Source organism: Thermobia domestica, chromosome 2 (genome assembly GCF_964235325.1).
Source record: "Thermobia domestica chromosome 2, izTheDome1.hap1.1, whole genome shotgun sequence".
Classification (NCBI taxonomy): Eukaryota; Metazoa; Arthropoda; class Insecta; order Zygentoma; family Lepismatidae; genus Thermobia; species Thermobia domestica.
Genome location: NC_137455.1, coordinates 66905573 through 66931196, shown reverse-complemented (window position 1 = coordinate 66931196; position 25624 = coordinate 66905573). Strand labels below are relative to the sequence as shown.

At 37.5% G+C, this 25624-nt stretch overlaps 1 protein-coding gene across 1 annotated transcript in view; it reads right to left on the bottom strand.

Moving 5' to 3' along the window:
* The window catches only part of TM9SF4 (transmembrane 9 superfamily protein member 4), a 62731-nt gene that overhangs the window by 11997 nt on the left and 25110 nt on the right, over window positions 1–25624 (bottom strand). Inside the window, exons 5-9 of the mRNA XM_081741722.1 lie at window positions 18376–18653; window positions 15204–15407; window positions 12388–12545; window positions 8150–8409; window positions 6766–6949 (exon numbers count right to left, since the gene is read on the bottom strand). Of these exons, the coding sequence (XP_081597848.1) occupies window positions 6766–6949; window positions 8150–8409; window positions 12388–12545; window positions 15204–15407; window positions 18376–18653 (1084 nt within the window). The remainder of the gene's footprint in view (window positions 1–6765; window positions 6950–8149; window positions 8410–12387; window positions 12546–15203; window positions 15408–18375; window positions 18654–25624) is intronic.

Genomic DNA, 25624 nt, shown 5'->3' with positions numbered 1-25624 from the left:
GGTACACTGTATGATGTGGTGCATGACAAACTGAAATTCCGCAAAAATCAGTTGTAAGAAAGATGACATTCTATTATCAGGGTATTTTGAAACTTCTGTCATAATGGAAGAAATTTGTTCAGAGACTTGGTGGCAATGCTGAAAAATAGCTTTAATATGAACCTCAATTTTGTATATATTCTATATGTGCTGCATATTACACCTTCTACATAAATTGTTGTAACTCACTTATTGATCCGCTCTTGTACTATTCTTCCAGTACATTAGGGAAATATATAGAAAACGAATTTGTGTATAATATATTTACGTATGTAATATACAAAAGATTCATATAATAAGTATGTTTCACTGCTATATTATTTCTTTAATCTTTTAATTCTTCACTCTACTACTTTTATTAAGGAATTCTCTTATTTTGAATAATGACATAAAAAACCAGCATGTCGTATCTCTTCTTATTAGCAAAGTTGACTAATTATGATATTTGAAAAATATTTTTGTACCCTAGTAAATACGAATTAACAGATTAGAGATAGACTGTTTATAATTAAGGTAATATGAAACAAAATAGTTGATTCACCACAATAAGTTAAATCAGCAAATCAGTCGACTGAATATGAGATCCATTTAATAAATTAAGTTAGTCTCATTTTATGAGGTTCCTTGGCTCGCAGACTGTTTTTGCTCGGTCTACGGCCTCGTACCTTATCGAACTTCGCTTCCGTTTTTGGCACGCCAAGAATACACTTATGGCAGTATTTTTTACAAAGAATTTAAACCCGTTTTCCCCCTTAGACTACATTCCAATCAAGCATCAAATCAAAGTGAAATGATAGAAACCCATGTCGATCCAAGTCTTTCTGTGTTCAAAAAATCATTTCGAATGGTTCATCCGTTTTCTTTTTATGACGATGAGACTTACAAACAAGTCATTTTTATATATTGAGAAAAAATACATATTGCTCCCTTTCTCTCGTTAAAAGCAGAATTTCCGAAACCGCGGTAGCATATCACCATTTGTTCTGAATAAGGAGTTTATATATCAAGTTTTATATCCTTAATATTTCTCTAATCTTACGGGATTTCGAGATATGGCTATCTTATTTCAACAATTGCAACACCCCATCCTTTTCTCTTCTCTTCTACGAGAAACATCACAAAACGTTGAAACACGTTTTTAATTATTTTAAATTAAAAACCTAAATGCCAATGTTCATGTCTCTAACCTTACGGGATTTCCTGATACGGACACATTACAAAAATTGTAACTCCCATTCTTTTACCTTCCCACCTTTTTGTCCCTTCTAAGGGAAATATCAAAAAATACTAGAACACGTCCTTAATTATTTTAAATGTTAAGTCGGAATACTAAATTTCATCTCTCTACCCTTAAAGGATTTCGATATGGTCACGGTTGGGATCACTTGGCTCCTATTAGCTGCTGGACGTGATATGACGTCATAGCGGGCAATGTTCTCTTGATTTTAGCAGGAGTATCTTAGAACACCTCCAAATTTTAGAAGGAGTACGTAGGACCATCATCCTTAAATTTTGGAAATTGCCAAGAGGCTAACAATGGTAACAGTAGAAAAGTAATTACAAACAAACTAGCCCTTTAAAAAAAAATCTTCTCGTTGGGTGTCATGAATGCCTAATGACAATCAAAAAGAGCCAAGGATTCGATTAAGTGTAGTAAAGTTTGACATTCTTCAGACGAGAGAGACGCAATTCCTTAGAAAGTGTTGTGTAATGGATAAATCACAGATTCCGTTATTCAACCCAGAAACAAAACGGTAGTCGATGCAATGGAAACACAGATTCACTAGCCCCTAAAAAAAATTTCGTCAGGTAGCACCCAATGAGAGAGTTCTCTACTTATCTTGTCGGATTCCTAGGGAATGATATTATCCCACGCTGTTCCGAAAGGTCATATAATTACGGGCGAGTATTTTCATACATTTTTGGATATATAATTTTCCCCAAAATTGACGAGAAACGACTACAAATGGCAAATGGTAACTTAATTCTCTACATGGACAATGCACCATCACACCGTGCTAATGTTGTGACCGTATTATTGACTAACCACGGTATTGAAATCCCGCCACACCCACCCTATTCATCAGATTGAGTCCCGAGTGACTTCTGGATGTTCCCAAGCCTCAAGAATTTTCTTCGAGGACAAGATTTTGCCAGTAGATGATCCCTGGGAAATGCTATTTTCCAGTATCTGAAACATACCCCCAAAGTTGAGTATGGCATATAATACACAAAATGGACAGACCGATGGCAATTATGTATTAATAAAGAAGGAGAGTTTGTTGAAAAATAGACACAGGTTAATTTCCTGTTATTTCCTCGTTCTGGGAAATTAGAACGAAACGATACGTACTTTTGGTATGCACCTCATATGTATGTATATCAGCACCTATATTGAATGTCAAGCACTTCATTTGCATCCGACCCTCTAAAATCCTAGCGACGCAACTGTGTGTCGATATGTGTCTGACAGGCACAAGCAACTAACGTGATTCAGCACTGGGAGACAATACATGATGAATGGAAGTCAATCCACACACGGACGCTTGAGAAATTTATCAATAAATATCTTCCTTCTAGCTCCAAGTTAGTAATGAAAAATGAGACCTGCACTTTGATGAAATTAAGATGTGAGGACAATGGACATATTCGTCTCTTAATTATGTTCCTGTATCACTATCTATAAGTTTTCATTAAATACAAGTGCCTAAAGAATAATGCTTGTTCTTTCCTGTTATAGACCTCTGTGTAGAAGTATACACTTACCACCCACAAATTACTTACCAAAAAGTAATGGAGACATTATTATACACTACTAGAAAGATACGCTATAAAATCTTTTAGCAATAGCTTCATAATGGATGGAAAGAAGATAAACTAAACAGAAAAGTAGTATGAGCCATCCAGTTACGCATCATATTAGGATCCACTGCAAATATATATATATATTTGGTCTAGGAATTAATTCGTGCGGTTGGTACGCACACATTGAAGCTGTAGTACAAACACAAAATACATAAATACCTTAAGAAAAATATTGTTCATCGCTAGCCACCACTTTCGCCCATCTGTCAGGCAATGTACGGATTCCGTGGCGAAAGAAGTCCTCATCCTTGGAAGCGATCCAGTCAGAGACCCATGTTTCGATATCTTCTGAAGAAGTAAACCGCTGTCCAATCAAATCGTTGTTCATGCAATCGAACAAGTAGTAGTCCGAAGGAGCAACGTCTGGTGAATACGGCGGGTGGGGTAAAACTTCCCATCCGACATTTTCTAAATAGGTTTTGACCGGTTTTGCGACATGTGGGCGAGCGTTATCATGTTGAACAATAAGTTTATCATGTCTGTTCTCCCATTCTGGTCGTGTTCTGGCCAGAGCTTGCTTCAAACGCATTAATTGTCGTCGATAACGTTCTCCATTCATAGTTTCACCCGGTTGCAGCAGCTCATAGTACACCACACCTTTCATATCCCACCATATGCACAGCATAACCTTTGCACAGTGAATATCTCGTTTTGGTTGTGATGGACCTGTTTCACCTGGTTTCACCCAGGCCTTTTTTCGTTTAGGGTTCTCGTAATGGATCCACTTCTCATCACCCGTAATAATTCGATGCAGAAACCCCTTTCTGCTCTGTCGTTGAAGCAGCAATTCGCAAATGGTTTTTCGTCTTTCAACGTCTCTGTCTTTCAATTCATGTGGAACCCAATGTGACATCTTTTGAATCATTCCCATGGCTTTCAAGCGTTTGGAGACTGTTGTTTGATCAACGCCTAATGCTGCTGCAAGTTGTTCCTGCGTTTGACACGAATCCTGCTCGAGCAATGCTGTCAATTCTTCGTCTTGAAATTTTTTGGCTGTCCAGCTCGCTCTTGGTCTGCCAAGCCGAAATCACCACTTCTAAACCGTGCAAACCACTTCTGACACGTTCGCTCAGCTAGAGCATGGTCACCATACACTTCCACCAAAATACCGTCAAACGGGGTGAATAGAAACATGGGGGTGAATAGAAACAAAACTCCCAGATTAGTTTTGGATTTATCTGGACGATAAATTAATCAACAAAACTGAAATTTCTTAACATAGTCTTATATGGCTAAAGTGTTCACAGCAGAAATAAAATGTTTTAGTGAGTTGGAAACACTGCGATAGACGGCAGCAGCGTTAATATGTTACTGAAATCCAACACAGTATTTTGGCGCTCCTCAAACTTTCTTGGTAAGTACGACATTTTCATATTTGTTGCATTTCAACATATGCCTATTTTGTAGTTTGTTGTTTCATTTACTGACGTTCATAGTAAAAGTTTTCCTTTTGTAAATTATTTTTAATCAAAATTTAACTTTACTGGGTTATTGTTATGAGTTTTAATTAGTGGGGTGAATAGAAACACTTCTTGAGGAGTGGAAAATTCTTGAGAAGCGGAGAAAAAGACAGGAATGAATCAACAATCTCTAAGAACAAATTTCTAAGTCTTCTGAAAGAAAAAAAAAATGTGTGACAAACTGAAGGAGGAAAATATCAGGGCTGAATTTCAAAAGTGTGGAATTTTTCCCCTTTGTCGAGACCAAATACTGAGGATGCTGCCAAAGAGAGACAATGAACGAGAGGGAACAGAACAGCAAAAGACATCTCAGACTGTAAACCGTCCCCTTATGGATCTTCTCAAGAGCATGAGAGAAGATGAAAAAATTAAACAAGGGAAGAAGAGAGTACGAATAAACAGTAAGTTTTGGTTTGTTTTCTGAAAATGATACATTTTCATCAAATCACAACGAAACTCAACCTATCCTTGTATTGTCGGAAGAGGAGAAAGACAACATTCCAGACGATCACGAACTAGATGATGGTTTTCTAAAGCTGGTGATTTTGCTGTGGTAAAGGTTTATGAGAAGCTAAAGCTCGATGATACTACTCACTACCCAAGTGCGAAAATGTGAACATGATGGATAAGTGGGGAGTGTTTTATAAGAGAGCACATAAACAATGAAATTTTCAGAAACTTCTGAAGAATCGTTCTTACTACATGAGGATATTGTTACGAAACTGTTGGGTTTTATTAGGAGTTCGTCAGCACGCTTTAAGTATATGATAAGTTTCGGGCTCCTTCGTGGCTAAGCGGTTAGCGTACGCGCCTTTGGCGTGGGAGACCCGGGTTCGATTCGCGGCGGGAGCTCATGTGGTTCTGATTCCACGTTAATCAGTAGGTCCACGTCTCATGTAGCCTCGCTGCTGAACGGGACGTTAACCTAAAAATCAACTCAACTCATGATAAGTTTCCCTGGTGATTTGAGTTGTTTAAATCTTATTCAAATATCATCAAAACTGTATGGTCGTTTGTACCTATATTGTGCATTGTATTGTTTTGTAAGTTTGTAACTTATGTAATACTGGTCTTATTGAACTTATATCTAGCAGGTATCAAATAAATAGTTCGTTTCAACAAATACGCTGTTTCTTTTTACCTTTCCAATAGTATAAAAGAAACAACAATGAAAATAAAGTCATTGTTTCTATTCACCCCTACCCATGGGGTCAATAGAAACATTAAGAAAAATCAAGGTGAAGAAAAGTGGAGTTGATAAATTAATATGACGTTTACTGAACTTCATTAGCATATTAAGACCTGTTTTTTGAAATAATCTGATACGCGAAATCTTTAACATCACCAGACTTATATACTCATATAGCCAAAAATGTGTTTCTATTCACCCCATTTGACGGTACGATGACTTTCAGTCGCACTTTTCTGCATGTTAAAGTAATGCAGCAGGACACCCCGCAAAAACACTTTATCAGGCACAAATTGCGCCATGTTCACTTAACTACAAACTGGTGTTGTTGACGCTTTAATCCACTGCCCTATACTACGAACGATACGCGATGACAGGGGTTTGCAACACATGTGTGGATACACGGAACTGTGGGACGCTCCGTTCGTTGCGCCATCTCTTGTCCACCCGCACGAATTAATTCCTAGACCATATATATATATATATATATATATATATATATATATATATATATATATATATATATATATATTAGGTTTGAACTACAACAATGTTTATTATTAAATTACGTCAGATTTACAAACAGTAGAGCGGACAAACTAATAGAAATATACATTTAACTGGAACTTCCTCCACCTTGAATAGGATGGACAATTACCGGATTCCAATCGTTTGTTGGAAAGAGCCCGTCATTATCATGGATAAGGATATTACGTGATATCCTTTATAAAAATATGTTTGAACTGCGTTATTACTGACGATTCAATTTAACATATACCCACTCCGTGTGAAGATTTGTGTTTACATTTTCTTTTATAATAATGGGCGCTTCTGACGGAAAATTCAGAATTAAATACTTGGTCATCCTTTTGGCAGGGTACTGAAAGTAAGGTTAAATTATGGTAACTCGAATATTAATCACGTACCTTACAGCATGTATCAACAATTATTATATTCCAGAAATAAGTTTTTCGAATTATAAATAAATAAAAGCAAGGAACTTATAAATTCCATTTCTTCCAATAATAGCCATTTCTTTCTCATCTTCATGTAAATTAAACAATATAAATGTTGTTTTACAGAATACTTCTACAAAAATCATGAATGAAGTGCTTGTAGTACCTAAATTCACTCACTATATAAAGTCATAATGAATATATGGTAATTCAAAGCGAATCAAAAATTTAAAAAATAAATAAATAGAAAACTTACCTCTCCACATAACTGGAAATATACCATCACAATTGATATTTGGGAGCAGGATATCACAAGAATTATAAAGACAAGGAACAGAAAGCCAAATAGATAGTAGAACTGGTTCTCCCATATAGCCGTGAAAATGAAGAAAAGCTCGATAAATACGGCACCAAAAGGCAACACACCTGCCATCAGCGTGCTAAAAAAATAAACAAAATAGATGTTTATTAATTATCACGAAAAGGAAATGGATCTATGTAAACTGGTTTTAAGAAAACTTTCTCTCTTTATCAAATGAATTGAGGATTTCTGATTTTTTAAAATGTATTACAGTATAAATTCTCAAATATTAAAACTAAGTATCCTGGGAAGCAAAGTAGAATAACATGATTAACTGTTACTTGGGGTTAGGGGGTATAATTTTTTCATTATAACTGATTTAATGAACAGTTTGAATTATACATTTAAAAAATATGCTATTTATCAAACGAATTACTTTTTCGTTCTATGTTACCATTTCCTGACAAAATACGAGAGCTATCCAGGAAAAAAGGAATGTTCTAGTGTGAAACAAATGGCGCATATATATATACTGAAGCACTTATAGAGTAAAACCAGTTTTTCTATACCATCATTGTACTCTGTTGCCGACAATGTAGTCAATCACATATGACAGCGTTTAAGTTTAGCAGGAGTAAAGAAGTGCTTTTTGGAAAGAAGAAACAGACTAAATCACGCAGCATATTCAAATACGACTCTTCAGTTTGAACCAAGTAGTGACATGGTGCAGACGTGAACAAGAACGCAATCGAGCTATAAGTCCTGAACACGTGCGACCAAATTGAAAATCCTCTCAACAGTGAGATGTAGAGTGTGATAAACTTTTCACTTTTCTTCGTCTAAAAAAACATTTTCTCACTGCTGAGGAATTTAAAGATGCTATCACCACATGGTTGGATACACTGGCGGCAATAGGATGCAATAGCGGGGCACAAAAACTGGTATCACGCTATTCTAAGTGCTTGAGCGTGTATGGCGAATATGTTGAAAAGTAAATTAATGTATGTAGTTTCTGTATCACACATCTTTTGCTCACATCATTTACCGTTTGTTTCACATCAAAACGTTCCATTTTCTGGTATTTTTTTTTTATTACAGATAAGAGTATAGAGCTTTCTACAAAAAATGAATGGTTACAATTTTTTAATCAACATGCATATCGAGTCTTGAGAGTACAAACATCATATGTCTACTTAAAAATCAAGACACGTTTCTACTGCATCTCATAGTGTATCTGTTATTTTTTTAAAACTGAATTACTTTTCATATCCCAATTGAAGAAACACAAGCAAAATATTTCTGAAAGAAATAAAAATCGCTGATGATAACTGGTACTAACCACAGAATTGGATTCATGTACCACAGTTGATCTGGTACTTGTCTTGGAATCTGATTTGTTCTCACTGGATGTTGGAAGGGCTGTTTTCTGTAGCCAAAATAGTAGCCAAGGAAAACAAGAGGTAGAGATATGCCAAACCACAAACACAGAAGAGCCATCATCGTAGCAAATGGCACGGCTCCACTCGAATGTTTACCCCAAATGAAAAAGTTCAAAAAGAAGCAACATCCGAAGACAAACGCTGGATACAGTGTTGCAGTCTGAAAGCAATAACAAAATACTACAAATGGCAGTGGAAAATTATTGATTACATAGTAATTAAATATTATTTTATTTTTTACTTCGTACAAGGTATAACTATTACGAAAACGGACTGATGTGAAAACTCAGTTATTGCCAAAACCTTACAAATAACCTTTTTAAATTTCACCCAATCTTGAAATTGAAAGAAATTTTACTAAAGACGAATATAACTTTTCGCACAGACTTCAAAGTGTTCAATACATTGATTTTTTTAACTCATGTATCCTAGTTTTAATCATTTCACTCCTTAGATGTAAATATTTTCAAATAAATAGATTGATTTTACTGTGAGTTTGAGTTCTTGATATTCCTCTTCCATTTCCTTTCCTTACAGATTAACTAAGCAATGATTTCTACGAGATAACTCGATATTGTTCGTTTCAATCAATATTCAAAGATCAATAAATAGTTTTAAAAAATCATAATAGACTTGTTCAATCATAGAAGCTTAAAATCAATTACTTTAGTTTCAATACACTTCTCATTCCTGCAAATTTTCCGTTAAAAGACAGGTTTCTTAGAAGTTTACAGCGTATATCTTATTACAACAAATTTTCATTTTTATGATGATGAGTGTCAGAAGAACAGTAATATCCACCCACAACACAAATAAAGTTATTGTGATTACCACTTCATGAATGCTCACTTTTTATTTATTTTTTATATTTTTTAATGTGTTAATATACACTAGTAGAGTCAGATTTCGGAACACTTAGTAGGAATTAACATATCTGGCTTTAAGTTGGCACACAAAAACAAGTGAAACTAGTGGTAGTAATCCAAGCATGGCTCCCATGACAAATTCCAAATATGTTACTTACGTTGTTCATAAACATACAGTATTCACTTTAAAAGCACATGTTGTTCGGTAGGTAGCATGTCGTCTAGGGTATGGTATCACACGCTCACTCCAATCTTCGCGTAGCAGGATGATGATCATTGCTGGAGCCGACTGACAATCAGCCGCGGTTCCACCATATTCCAGACGTGCTCGACAGAATGTTAAATTCCGGAGACTTAGCTGACCAACATATAAGGAATATATACAGTAGAACACAATTGGTTGTCCTGGCGGTATGGGGACGCGTGTTTGAAAATGGAGTATCGCCAAGTGTCCAGATAAGGTCGAAGAACAGAATCGATTTGTCACGAAGGTACAACGAACTGAGTGTACATCCCTGAATGATGATTATAGGTTAGCGAGATTTGTAGCTTTATTGTCCAACATACCAAAATTACAGATGCTGGGTTTCAGTGGCAAATGAAAACGCATACACGCACGTGTAGACAACCTGATCATCGCCCTCCCATGCCACCAAAGATGTTCTTTGCGATGAGCAAGTGTCATCACAATCATATTAGAAAAATGTAGAAATGTAGACCTACCTCCGACAAAAAATTATTTAGTGTTCGTGCGCTCACATAAGAGTGAGGGGTAGATGGCTTTGATTGCACATGCGTCTGTCATTCTTTAGTTATGGCGGTTAAATGATCTTTCTGTTCAGGCCCGCTCTAACAAGTGGCCAGGACAAGGGAAATGAGAAGCGCCTGCTGCAGAAACCCTGTTTTCCATCGTGTACACCACCAATGAACCACCGGCACATCAAGACCCACGCGAGTGGCAATTCTGCGGAACACTAGATGTTCTCCTACAGCTTCATGATACGATTGCAATTGAAGTCATTTAATTACATAATAGAAGTTCATTGATGTTGTCCTAATATTATAGACATCGACTGTACTCCAGACATACTCACATTCGTCGTGTTGTCTGACAACTCTACAACTAAGATCACCATGCCCCCTAACGATGAACATTCTATAGTACGAATTTTGTGCAACTCTGAAGGTGTACATTGAGTGTTGAATTCGTTTCTACCAATGTAATTTGGTCGGATGTGCGTTTCAGGCATACGTTACAGGCGACGTGCTCACTAAATTGACTTTTTCTTTCTTTTTTCTTTTTCTTTCTTTCTTTCTTTCTTTCTTTTTTTTGTTTGTTTGTTTGTTTGTTTGTGAACCGTTTATTTGATTGATAGGATTCCAATGTATGGTCTCATAACAGAAAAGTACATGAAATGTCACCTCTAATTTAATAAAGCGATCCGGATCGTCAGTACTCCATTGAGAAGTAAACCCAAAAACATGCGAACAGGAATTTTTATTTGATTTGGTTTTTGGTGTCCTTGTTTAAAAAGTAACCAAGAAAGTTCTGTCGCTTTTTCACCCACCATCTTCGAACATCGATATGTCACTTACGATGTACCTGGAAGATAAAAAATAGTCCCCATCAGCATCGACGACCTTCTGCCAACGTTCTAAAAGGCCATGGATTCCATCGCGGTAGAACTTGGTGGGCCGTAAAACGAAGAAGGTATCAAGTGCATTTTGCACCTCTACTAAGGATTTGAACTAGAGTCCTCTAAGGTGATTGTCCAAGGAATGGAACACGTAATAATCGGACGGTGCACTGTCCGGAGAGTACGGTGGGTGCAATAGTGTTTCTTATCCAAGGTGCAGAATGGTGTCCTGGGCCACCAAGCCAAGGTGCATCCTAGCCACGTAGGGCTTAGCGTTGTCCTGTACCAGGAAGACCCCTGGCTCCAGAGTTTTCGAGTTTTTCTTGAACACGGCTCAACTGCTGACAGTACACAGTTGCATTGGTGCTCTGACTAGCTGGTAGCAGTTCTCGATGCACGATGCCGCGAGCAGTCTACCAAACACACAGGAGGACCTTGTTCTGGTGAGTACTGGTTTCGGTTGTTTTGGAACCGGTTCATGGGATGCTAACCAATGATGACGGAGCTTTGTACAGGACCCACTTCTCATCACATGTCAACACCCTGTCCAGAAATGGATCCTTCCTCAGACGAGACAGCGAAAAAACAGAGATGTCTGCTCGCGTCGCCTTCTGGCCCGGAGTCAAATTATGTGGGACCCGTCGACCCAACTTGGAGTGTTTCCCAAGTTGATGGAGGTGCTGCCGAATGGTTTCTCCACTCACACTGAATTGTAGCCCCAGTTCCTCACATGTCTGGCCACTGTTCGCCTTAATTGCTGCCTGAAGATCTTCATTTTGTACATGTGTTGGTCTTCCGGCATATAGTACGTCTTCGAGTGTTTCGTCACCGTCCTTAAACTTGTTAAACCACCGTTACACTCGGTGTCCGCGTAGTCACCAAAGGCCTGGCATATTTTCCGCCCCGCTGCATCGGCGTTTGACCTCAGTTTGAACTCGTACAGCATACACGCCCTTATGATGCTCTGTGGAGGTCCCATGTTCATTCTGTCCTTACGCAAGTTCACTGTGTAACCACGTAGTATGTTGTTGGCACACCAACAACTGACCTTCGCCTTAACTCCACTCGCATTCAACTCATGGTGTGAGGGCCAATAGAACACAGACTTCCACAAAAAACGACAGAACTTTTTTGGTTTCCTTTATAGTAGCGATGCTATATTATATGTGGACCTACAGCTTAACGTGGGATCCGAATTACATGCGCTACCGCCAGAAATCGAACCTGGATCTCCCAATGAGGATAGGAATATATAAAGGTAAGGAAGCTTAAAGAAACGCGCATAGTTTCATGTTAAATCTTTGATCTATCAACTTATATATGAAGTTTATCAGTTTGCTCTGGTTCTCCCGAAAACTAACAATTCTGGCTACGATGTTTTATCCTGCTGCCTTCAATTACTACAATAAACGGTTACGAATTATTAAAAATTCATCGTTCAGTCAGTACAAAGCTAATATATTTGTTAATTTGCTTTTAGCTGTAAAAATTATTCACCTACCACCACAATATTGTTCTTTTCCAAAAATTAAAACAAGATTAGATTATCAGTTTTCTTACTACACAGAATCTACTAAATTTTAATATACGTAAGTGAAAAAACTCGAAAAAATGAGTAGCATATAGAAAAATTACCAAAAATGCAGCTCGTTTCCACTCTTTGCCTTTCAACGTTTTGTACAGTCTAGCCGAATAGTAACCTGCGATTAACCCCATGAAGACATACAAAAATATGGCGGCTGTCATCAAAGCACCTCTCGATGCTGGAGACAACATTCCCAACATAGCAAAAACTGGAAGAAAAAAGAAACATACATAAGAATTCAGTTAGTGATAGTATCTGATATAAACATTCTCTCGTTACAGTATACAAAGAACATATTTTAAACATATAAAGTCATCTAAGCTTATGTTTTATTTACAATCTGTGTTGCGAATAATTTCGGAACTGCTCTCTCCGCTACCTCGTCAAACCATTTCGAAAGGCTGAGTTAAGAAATTTGAGGTATTATAGAAGATATATATATGAAAGAAATGCTCTTACATTCAAAATTGAAATATACTATCGTGCTCCTTAGGTTATTGGATGACTTTGTTCATAAAGTTTAAGGTTTTGTATTTCAATGTTCTGTTAAAATATTTTTATTATTAGTATTACAAAAAAAAAAAAAAAAAAAAAAAAAAGTCATCTCAGCCACAGAATCAGTACCTTTAGTTTCTGTCTTGCGGGTAAAAGTTTGAAGTAGCGAAAGATTACCGAGGGGAAGATAAGCAACTACCTGCAATTGTAAATATTAAGTATTAATTCTTCAAAAGGTATGCAAAATCTGTAACATTTGCATCACTTGTATAGAAGCTGTAACGATATATGGTAATTACTAGTGTTTAAAAATATATTTTTGTATGTTAAAATAATAATTAAAACAGTAAAATCGTTCTGCGAAAATACGTACTTGGTATGTGCAAAACTCCTTTCTGATATGTCACCGTTTAGCGGAGAACAGAATATCGATCTCACATATAACGCTGCCAGTGCGTGAATCGGTGGTCTCGTAATGAGGGAACATTCAGATTATTAAGTGTACCTAATTACCATTATAAAAAGGCTCTCAAGCGAAACAATTCCCCCCCTCACATTGACATCGACTAACAGAGAAAGTGTTAAAAGATTTCGACCATTTGAAACAAATCAACAGAAAGATACACTCAACTTATATTTTTGGTTCCAAACAATAAGTCTGCTGGGTAAAGAAAACATAAGCCGCCCTATGTTTTGTTATAGTTTCATGTAAATGTGTTTTCCTTCCTTACTTATCTTTGGTATACTTGTTTCTTTAAAGTTTCCTCTTAAAAACTTACACAAAAATTGCAATTCTCGCAAAACATAATCATTGTAAGTTTCATATGTACCTCACGACTTTCGAACTCAGCGGAAACAAATTAGCAACAAATGTTGGCGGAAATACGTCATGCTTGACCTGTTCATTATTTTAAATAGGAACATGCGTTATTATTATTTATTTATTCTTTTTATAACCTGATCCAGGGCATAACTACTATGGCACAAAACCTCCCAATGCAGGGGAGATGCCCCTTCAAAGGAGGCCCTTCATTTTACCCTCTCAATCGGCCGAATTGACCCCCTTTTCGGTTTTATCTTAGTCGATAATGTATGGTAGTTTTAAAAATTAAATAAATAATAAAAATAAATTAATTGCATTATGGAAGCACGAATGACAGATAAAGTCTCACTGCTGCAGCCAAGAGAACCTCTGTACCTCAGAAGATAAAGAAACTACAGAACTGTAGACTATACAAATTCTATTCGAAAGATTTATCACCTCTTTGGAGACAATTTATGCTATTGACGTCAACAAATTCCTATCCCAAAAGGATCGCCGAGTTGAGAGATTGTGAAAAGGATCTATAAGTTTTGGCGAGTTCTTATATATATTAACATTTTATGTATTAATTTATTTAAAAATAAATTATTTGTTAAATTCTTTTATTTCAATGTAATCTATAATAATAATAATAATAATAATAATAATAATAATAATAATAATAATAATATGTAATTGTTGTAGAAAGTGAGCAACTTGTGAATGACTAGATGGAACATTCGAAACAAGAAAAACGTTTTCTATTCAATAGAAACGTGTCTTCACGAACCTAGAAAAGTAGGAATGGGGTTAAATTTTAGCGGGAAACTCATGCATCTTTAGTTACGCTACTGACCTCATCATACACTTCTGCCGCTAGTCTATTGTCGTCTGGTATAAATCAGTTGTATGTTTCCATGCATGTTGTATCACAGTAGTTGTCGTGTACATGTTTTGTAAGCAATTACATGAACCTCCCCCCCCCCCAAAAAAAAAAAAAAAAAAACGAGAACCACAAGTGCGTGCACGCCTTAAACTACATCATGAGACATCCATCGTCAAATCAAAGATGTTCACGAGATGACGTAATGAACAAATCCACAGTCTATGTCGAAAGTTTGACGGTAAATTATAAAACATTCACCTGCCTTTTACAATTCATAAGCAATATACATTATTATTTGAGTACTTGACAATTGGTCAACTTCTTTTTCAATGGATTTGAGTTTGTAAAGATATCTCGTATTTCACTTCAAAACTAGTTCTTAAACTATAATTATTTAAATACTTGTATATGCACTTCGCACAGTATAAATAGGTATGGAACAATGAAAAGATAACACAGGAAAGTACGCAAATTGGAGATTGACGTTCGAGTCACTGTCAGTTCAATAATCACATTTATCTGTGTTACCACAATTAAAAATATTTAGCTTCACAATTTCTGGAAGTCGAATTACCATACTCATTCTAAGATAAATTTTTATTCCACATTCCAACCTATAACTGAATCAAATGTCATATTTAATATAGTAACCATTTCAAAACTGAACGAAAACTATTTCTTACATATAGTGATAAGTGCCATGAAGAAGATTTGTATTCCACTTCCCATGACAGCTGCGAACAGGCGTGTATTCCGGGGTGGTCGAAAAACATCTCCATGAACTAACTTCCAACCAGTTTCCTCTATAGTTTCTTCCAGACCTTCATCTTGATTGTAACGAGCAATGTCGCGTCGCAAGGTTCGAATCATGATCATCGTTAGGATTCCTACAAAACAAAAATGCACATTGGGAAAATTATAAATTTATTTAACGTACATATATATATATATATATATATGAGTTGTAATTGTGATTTGTGTGTGTGTGACTGATTTGTAATGCATGCTGAAACGAATACAGAATAATTTAACTATTAGTGATAATGACGATACTGTGTAGATTAATTTAAATAATTTGTAGTACAAAGAAGGCACATTTCAATTCATTTACTAAAAGTATCTTTACAGTTACCAAATCCGAAAACCAAGTGGACTGGCTAGTTACTGTCTCCTGTAGTACACAATGGTACATAGAAAATTGGAAATTAAGAGACTGGTGGTAGACAGACAGATTGAGTTATAATTAAGAACACCATATGTGTAAGAATCGAGTAAATATATGTTCATCATTTGCACACACAACTAATATTCCTCTGATATACGGTACTCTGATTTCTTAAGTGTCAAGAAGCCATATCCTTGACGTAGTGAACCAATAACAATAAATATTAAGTACAAGCAACAAGCTATGTATGATGAAGAACTGAATAGTCACTTCCACCAGTAAATATAAAGCAGACCTAACATAATGAGTAGTACAAAGTAACCAAAAAATTCCTGTCTTTCTAGAGCAGTGATAAACAAAGAGCAATACAGTGGAATACTTTTAGGTTTCGAAGTAATCTCCACTAACATCCAACACCTTTTACCAACGTTCCTGCAACTGCACAGTACCGTGGTGATACAACTCAGCAGTCGTAGATGCAAAGAAGTCCGTGAGTGCGTTCTGCAGATCTCTCTCATTTGCAAAAGATCTCCCACAGAAGTGGTTGTTAAGGGAATGAAACAGGTGACAATCTGTTGCTGCAAGGTCCGGTGAATATGGAGCATGGTACAGTGTCTCCCAGCCAAGTTGCTGAAAGGTCTCTCATGTCCTCTTTGCCACATATGGCTTCGCATTGTCATGTAGGAACAGCACACTCGTGCGATTCACCAAATCTGGCTCCTGCCGCAATCCACCGTGCACATTTTACAATGCTGAGAGCAGAGGTCAGCAGTGCTTGTCTGACCAGGTGGAAGGAGCTCGTAATGCTGACAATTCCACCATACAAAGAGCATACCTTTCGTTGGTACAAAGATGGTTTTGAGGTGTGAGGAATAGAGTCACATGGCGACAACCAATGTCTAGTACGTTTGGGAGTGGCATAGAGGACCCACTTTTCGCCACTAGTGAGCAACTGATCAGAGATGGGTGTGATCAGGTGCCGCGTAACTAAGGATAAACAGGCTGTCACTCGTTCTTTGCTGGCTGCCGACAACGTGTGGGGTACCCGCTTGCTTAACTTGTGTGACTTTCCTATCCCGTGCAGGTGCAGTATGATTGTTCCAGAGAAAACATGGAGCCTTTCTGGAATCTCATCATACGTTAGACCACTATCCTCCTCGATAGCAGTTTTCAGGGCCTCGACATCCAACACATATGGTCGTTCACTGCGAGGTTCATCCGAAAGTCTCACATCTCCTGCACGGAATTTCTGGCGGTTCGTTCGTTTACGGCATTCTCCCTAAATGCCTGGCATATACGCGACTTGGTGCAGCAGCTGACAGACCCACTTTAAAATCATCCAACGAATTGCTTCGATACCGCTACTTCTGTTTGACACTGGACGAGTTATGAGTTGTGTGTGCGCAAACATATCTGTATTACTGAAGGTAGATGATCAGACTAACTCCTGATCGCTTGGCAGGCACGAGCGTCATTTCGTTTCCTCTCTGTGAACGAAAGATTAATGGGACATCAAAAACGACAAAAACTTTTTTTTTGGTTACCTTCTACTACTGATTAATCAAGAAGAAATTGTTCTGATCTAACGCAATAAGCATTAACATGAAAATGAAAACTGTCTTGACTTTTTTCAGAATACCAAAAAGAGATACTGACAATTACAATATCCGCACATTTTGTTGAACTTCGTATGCAAAACACAGGCATATATAAGCAAAAGAAAGGAAAACTTTTATTACTTGAAAGTGAAGAACCTGCAAAAAGGAGGGGATAAACCCATACTTCGAAATGAACTCATCAACGGAAATGCTCAATACTCAGAGCACAGAATTGCTTACTTACACCCGTACGTATACTGCAAATAAAAATTACCTAAAAGAAGCGAGTGTAGCTTTTTACTTTACGTCATTAAATCTGATTAAAATTACTCGCTGAGCAAAACAGTACGTTTATCGTAAAAATTAATAACGTGTAACAGTTTCGCCAACTATCCACCTGGCTTCATCAGACACTCTGTTATACGTTATTAATTTTTACAATAAACATATTGTTTTGCTCAGCAAGTACTTTTAATCAGATTTAATTCTACTAAAGTAAAGCTTTTACAATGGAAAATTTTACGTCCTTATATCATTAGCACAGTTATGAAGGATGGATCAACTATCGAAATTAAATCTACCTGGGTTTCTATCCGAGGTGTTGCCCCACAGTATCATTTGAACCTACAAGCCCACCAAAGCTGAAGACTTATCCATGAGGATAAGAGGAAACTCTATCAATTAAGAAATGTAGTCGTATTATAATTGCGAACAAAATCTCGCAAATTTATTATTATACACCAAATTTTCTTTGTTTCTAAGATGTACCATTGTTGATTTTAATAAATAAATTATATTGGTCTGCCCAAAGTTCTTTTCATTTTTCATTGGTCCTCTTCAAAAAAAAAAAAAAAAAAAAAAAAAAAAAAAAAGTTTGCCCATCACTGATTTAATACAAGATGCCAATAATTAACAATATTTAGAAGAATGATTACGGGAAAATTCTACTCTTTTCATATATATCCGCAATTTTATTCCTCATTCGCGCAAATCTTTAACCACGACCTTTCACAGTGTAAATACCAGGAACATCAGGGGTTATTTCATTGTAAATAATCAAAAAGTTTGTTACCAGTATCTGACAGAACTTACCTGATAGGAAGAATACAACTACCAACGAATTAATAATGGAAAACCAATGAATTTGGACATCGCTCATGCCTAAGTAAATATCCCACCGAGATGCCCAGCTGATGTCTGATGGCTGCCACTCTACAGAGTAAGTGAAGAACAATTTGGTCCCACCGGTTGCTTTGACAATTTGTCGTTTATGATGGTCTGGTATTGAACAACTCTCACCATCAAAGCCTAGGTGACTGATATCAACGCTCTTCGCCTCCACTTCAAACCCAACCACTCTGTACATCTCACTGAAATATGAAATGAACTATTTAGAATACATTAAAATACTAAACATTGGTCATTAAAGAGTAGTACAATGAAACCCCAAACTCGGAATTCCTTACAGTATTTTATTTCCATAGTAGGAAGGTTCCTACTCAATGTAAGTTATACTGTTATTTTTAAACTGCTCAAATCCTGTATTTGAGGAGATAATCGCTTTTTTTTTTTTTTTCTTTCTTGCAAAAGCAAGATTTTACGACAAAATATGTTGTGGGAAGGGGACAGGGGGTATAAAATAGGTAAGAAACTTAGAAATCTAAACTAACATATTGTATAAATCTATAAATGGCTAGATCCATGAAATCCGAGACAGAGGGAAAGAATCATTTGTACTTTTGAAATGACCTGTACTTTTTCAATTGCCAATGATACTGTACCTCAAAATAATTAAAAAAAAAAAAAAGTTCTAAAAAGCAGAAAATAATAATGATAAAGTGCTTAAAAGAAGAAAATAATTCATTACTATTAGGCATTAATCTGTTTGGCTTGGCACGGACATCTATATTTTTTATAGATAATAGTAATGAATTTTCTGTTTTAAGCACTTTATTATTATTTTTATAATTTTGTACTTTTTGGCGCCTTTGTTGAAATGTGTTAACATTGTTTTCTAAAAAACATCTTTTTCTGTTTTTTAGTGCGTTTTTGAAGTCAGTAATTTTTTTAAAGTTTATTTAATATTTTTCCACTTTTTCGTTACTTTAGTAGTTTAGCTAGATACCTGTTGCAGAGTTTTATGGTCTAACTCCGAAGACTGTAATCAGATCCTGATAAAATTAATTGAAACCTGTGAAAAGGTATACTTTTTAAAATTGAAAAAGAATAATCAAAATTGTTACATCTATGTTCAAGTTATGCGTGCACATGCGAACAATGAAGTCGGTTAAATACGATATTAACACTATTAGCTGTTGAAAAGTTTCATAGTCTATAGAGCGTCTCACTCTTAGATTGCAGTACAGAGTAAATGGAGCGCGCTGTTGCCACATTTCTTCCGCCGTATGTTTTCTTCTGAAGAAAGAACAAGAAAGACAAAAAGTGACAGAGTCTGTAAATAAAGCTTTCCTTAAATTCATATATTTTGAACCTTTTTTTTTTTTTTCATTTATTTTTTTGTTCCCGCCCAGAAGTCCATCCTGGATCCGCCCCTGATTGAAATAAATGACAGACAAAACAGTTTCACACAGAAATTTACTGTAACAATTGTGCGGTAAAATAAGGAATAGCAATGGGTAAAATACTGCTACTGAAGTTGGATAAGAGTGAAAACTGGAGTAGTGTGATAGTGGTACGTGTCGAGAAAATATGACGTACGAAAACGCTCAATCGTCTGTATTTCGAAAACGCAAAATATCCGCAAATCCAATTCGATTTGTCAAATAAAAGTTACATTGTTAAGTATACTGTGAAGACAGCTCCTCCCCACTTCCGATGGTTTAGATCCGATTTTATCCGCGGAACAACAGTATGACATTTAACAAATACCAGGAGGTCTAAATGAACCATCGCACTATAGTAGGAAGAGATAAACTGATGAACTGGACAGGGGGCCTACCTATTAATGAATTATGGCAAAGAAGTTTGGATAGCGCAGACAAGAAGAAAATAAAAAAAAAAAGCCCTTATAAGAACAAAAATGGCGGAACGTGATTGCTTGGAAAGTGAACACGGAGACTTAAGGGATTGGCTGAATTCCTCAGCAAATAGAAATTAAACCTTTTTATAACAATGACTATATATATGTCTGTTAAAAGAACTTTAAAAGAAAATTGTTCATAATAATGACTATGTTCGTATTTGCATTTATGTTCTATAGTGTCTGAGGAAGGATATGTTAGATATCCGAAACCGTTACATATTATAGTTGAAAATACAGTGGGTTTGAAGCTTTGGTCAGTGTTTCTTTTGTTAAAAGAAATTATAAATGCATTTGTGAATATTAACGAAAGATTTGTAAATATAAAATAAAAGGAGAAAAGACGCATCCTAAATATTTTTTAATCACTTTTACTGCTTCCACTTAAACACTTTCGGTACTATTTGACCCTCTCTCCCACGCAGCCTACCAATTGAACGTTTTTTCCGCACTTCACTCTCCATGGCGAACAATACCGTAAAACAGATCTAATTAGTAATTTCTAAAAGGAAAACAAAATAAATCAGAAAGAGTACAAAGGAAATAATAAAGAAACGCGATTATTCTAAATTTAATTTTCCATTGCATAGAAACGTTTACTTTTCGTGTCTCATGCAATTAGCTTTCAATAGTTCAACATTAGCCGGAAGCAAACATGCAGATAGAGCAGAAGAGAAAAACATACAACGAAACTGCAGACATAAGATGGAAATACACTGAAGAGAACGTTCTCATCACAGGCAATTGATTTGCTGAGATAGGGACGCCAGATCCCTCGAACAACGCCGAGCGAAGTTACAAATAGAAGCAAGAACTTGTAACACTAAGCTTTTTACCTCGGTATTTCAAACTCGCAACACCTCTGTGTGCGAGATACTCCGATTTGTCTTATTTTGTTATTCAAGCATATACGAATCTGAAGAAGAAAATACCTAAAATGAGAAAAGGACTGTCATAGACTTTTAGGGTATTTTAGAACCTTAGGAGACACCCTCGTGGTCCTCCCAAAAGAGGGAAAATCACCGAAAACTTCGCCCATACAGAAAAGAAGGAAGAGATGGTTGCCTAGCAGTCTACGATGCTGGAGTCCGGATGCCTAATTGGTCGTCACCAAGAGTTAATCTCCAAGCAATGTAGATGTTTAATGGACTAGAGGCCTTCCCACCGCCTTCTTCGAACTAAAACAAGTGTCACTGAATAACCTTCAAGAACTGTGTATCAGTGAAGTGTTAGTGCGAGTGTTAATACAGACTACAACGAACTGGAATGGATGGAACTAAATTCGTAAGTAGTACTCATTTATTGGAAAATCCGAGTCAGTTACAGTTTCTATTACATATACTCTCCATTCTGCTCTCATATCTGAATGTTTCCTTTTAGGCTGTGTTGTTTCCAATCCAACACTAACCCAAAATTTTATCGGGAATTAAATTTCAAATTAGATTCGTTTTAAGAAACAAAGGCACTCGCATTAAAGCCTCACACATTGCCTTTGCTGTGAATGAATGTTTCCTTTCTACTCGCACATTTCCTCCTCGAAAACTGTGTACCTTTCATTCACCCAAAATGCTCTCCCTAATAATATAAAAATGAAGATACGTTCTAGGTTGCAGGTACGGAAACCTCACCTAGACAAGAACGTTCAATGTGCGCTGTGCCCTGAGACCAGGTAAGACTCAGGAGCATATGCACACAACGTGGTGCCGAAACCCGCTCGTACACTTTTGGTCACATCGTATTTGCCGAAACCCGCTCTTCCCGTAGTGGTCCTGCGGACACACAACGTGGTGCCGTAACCCGCTCTGCTACCGCTAGGAATTGAACTAGTGGTCCTTCCCATACGACGTGGTGCCGCAACCTGCTCGTACCATTGAGGCCGCAGGCTCACAGCGTGATAACGAAACCCGGTTTACATGCAACGTGAGAACGAAACCCGCTTCTGGAATCGAACACAGACCTTTATGCGTAGCATTTGTGATGGTATCCCTTCCTGTTTAACTCATTCTATATGTGTTTTGTAATCACATTGTGATTATTGTACGTGAGCTTACTGACCTACTCGCCTCATACACTGTAATCGGCTAACTTCCTTCCTTGTTGTTATTAGTGGCACGACTACGAAGATAAGCATTGTATGCCAGTCCCTTGATGGGTCTTTGTCCGCATGTCTGCAGACTCCAAGCTATCCCTCGGTGGTTTACTGGATGATATCCACTTGCTAGCGATAAGAAATCGTAAGCACCTCAAGAGAAACGCCAAGGAGCTTAGAGAGGCATTTGCTCTTCATTTACGCACTAGAACAATTTGTAGGCGGCCTTTTTTTTCCTCATCGTCATCCGACATGGCAGACCAAAATAATGGTGTAAATACTGGAAACGTGTTGAACCAGAATGTGTTTCCCTCAGGTAATCAACAAACCCCACCAAATCCACCTCCACCCCCACCACCACCGGTCGTACATGTTCATAATGCAGCTTTTCGCTATCCGACTTTTGATGCGGATAAGGATGATATTCAGGAATTTTTTAAGGAAATGAACGATGTTATTTTCCTTAATAACATTCCCCGTGACCATGCAAAACAAGTAGTAGTGTCATGTTTTACAGGTAAAGGTAGACGTCAACTTCGCGTTCTCCTTAAGCGCAATAACTTGGAAAACGCTACCTATACTGAATTCAAAGATGCTGTCATAGAAGCTTTTAAACGCACTAGGGACAAACTTTCAATCTTTGAACAACTACATGATAGAGTACAAGGTGAAACAGAATCCGTCCGTAACTATGTTTACGAGAAAATGATTCTTTTGGATAAATGTGATAATTTATCTAATGAAGAACAATGTTCATTCATTAAGAACGGTCTTTTGCCTTACTATTTAGACAGAATTGGTTTTCATGCCTTTGACGACCCGGACAAGCTTTTGGAGGTTCTCACACAAATTGAACTAAACAAAAATCGTCTCGAACGCAGACAGGTCAGAACGTTGGAAGATAAAGTCAAAGCAGCAGTGCGGAAAGAGCTTGCGTCTTTGCAAACGACCTCTTTTACGGACTCTCTTGACACTTTTGTAGACACGAACCCCGCACCCACCAATTCGACTAATCCTCAACTCTGCAACAACCATTGTAAAAATAAATTTAAATACAAAGGCAAGCCTGGCCATGTTCTTCCATCTTCGAACGCTTCACAGCACGCCCCACCCTCACCTCAGGGAAAAACGGAAGACCTAACGGCCAAAATTGATAAATTACAGAAAGACTTAGAAGGCTTAACTCTGTCCGTAGCCTCCACTACGGCTTCCAATAAAACTACACCTTCTGTGAAAAATACAGGACAGGAAGGTCAATTTAGAGGTAAACCTGGAAAGTTTGGTAAGGGTAGAGGACACAAACAGTGTCCTCCTTATCCCGTTACCCCTTTCCCTCCAGGTTATTACCCCTATCCGTACATGCCTTATTTTCCGCAATCTATAGGTATGGGATCATCACCCCATCCTCTGACGATGCAACCCGCAACACAACCAAGTGGTAGTGGACAATTGAATCCCGAGGCTCAGGGCTTCTACCCCCACCCACCTTTAACTTACTCGCCGGCTTTAAACTAACTACGGGTAAGACAGTTGGGGTCAGTCTTACCCCGAGCTCCCCTCCCCCTCCCACCTTCGGACAACGGTCCACGGGTGTACAACGTACGCCACATGTCCCTCAAGGAAATCGAACCAATACCACTTGCTCTGAAAATAAAAATCCACGTGGTCGATTAGGACGCAAACCCATTGCTCAAACCCTTCACATACCACTTATAGCAAATGAGATTCTTCGTATACCAATACAAATTGGTAGAAATGACGTTCATGGTATAATAGATAGCGCGTCATCTATCTCTATCATTGATAGCAGTCTTGTCCCCAAGTCGGCCAAGCGTTATCAAATTCAAACCACTGTAGTAGGTATCTCTCAGGCCCCAGTACAGCTTAATGAAGTTGTTGTTTTACGCCTTAGAATTCATGGTTACACCTTCCACCATCGCTTTCATATTGTCGACCGCTTAAGTGTACGTCTGATCCTTGGTGTGGATTTTTTACGACCACATATGGCACAGGTCAATATGGAATCGAACACCTTGACGCTCAAACGTCATGGCAAACCCCCGCCAGACGCTTTTAACGCGACCCCTCCCATTAGTTTATCTGCATCTGTGTATAACATCCTTTTAAATGCTTCGAAACCATATTTCACCTTAGGTCAACGAACGAGGTTGTCACCCCGCTCTCGTACGGTAGTTCCGCTCCGACTTCACAACGGAGACACGGGCGTTGACTATTGTATTGAACCTGACCCCCGCGTTTTTGCGAAACATGGTATTCTCATACCCCATGCCTTATTGAACAACGAATGCAATTACATCGAACTCATCAACCCCAGGCAGAAATGTATAACTTTACAGCCTTCGCTCTTTATTGGAACTGCAGACGAGGTGGTAACTGCCCCTCAAGATAAGGAATTTTACTCCTACTTTGACCCCACCTATGTCAACTTGCCCCTTTTAAATGAAGGTCAGCGTAATTTTGACTCATCTAAATTACAAATTGGACCGAACGTTTCTCCTGAAACGAAAGACAAAATAGTTAAATTAGCGTATCAATATGCAGATACCATGACTTGGACTGACACTATTGGTTCCGCACGAAATTTTCAATGTCAATTTCAAATGAAGGAACATATTCAAGAAGAGACTAGATGCTTTTCACCCCAGTCCCAGTTCACATGACTTTGACATTGGTGATCCTGTAGCCATACTAGATGTCACGCCTAAAGTTAATGTGCCGCAATTTTTAGATTATACCTATAAATTCCGTGGACACATTATTAGCAGATGTCATGGCAAGAACAAATATCTCGTTCGTTATGTCAATGGTAGAGGTATCCAAATTGAGGAAGAGATTGCAGTAGAACGATTGAAAAAACTACCTGCAAACACCCCTCCCACCTCACTTGGCAAACAACAAAACGCTCAACCTGCGAGTAATACACAAGGGATGTCCACAGACTCCGTGAACAGAGCTCCGCCTCTGAAACTCAAGCGAGTCCAGGGTCATTGGCAGACTGTGTACCCCATAGTAACCGCAAACTTGCTATCAACCCCTCTCCCTGTGTTTTATCCTTGCCTCATTCCTGTTTTGTAACCTTCCCCTTGTAACTATGCATCCCGCCTCTTCTCCCTCAAGTCCAAAAAAAAAAAAAAAGGTATTCAGGCAATACTTAGAGGAAACTGATTTGGAAAAGAGTACTGGAAACGGAA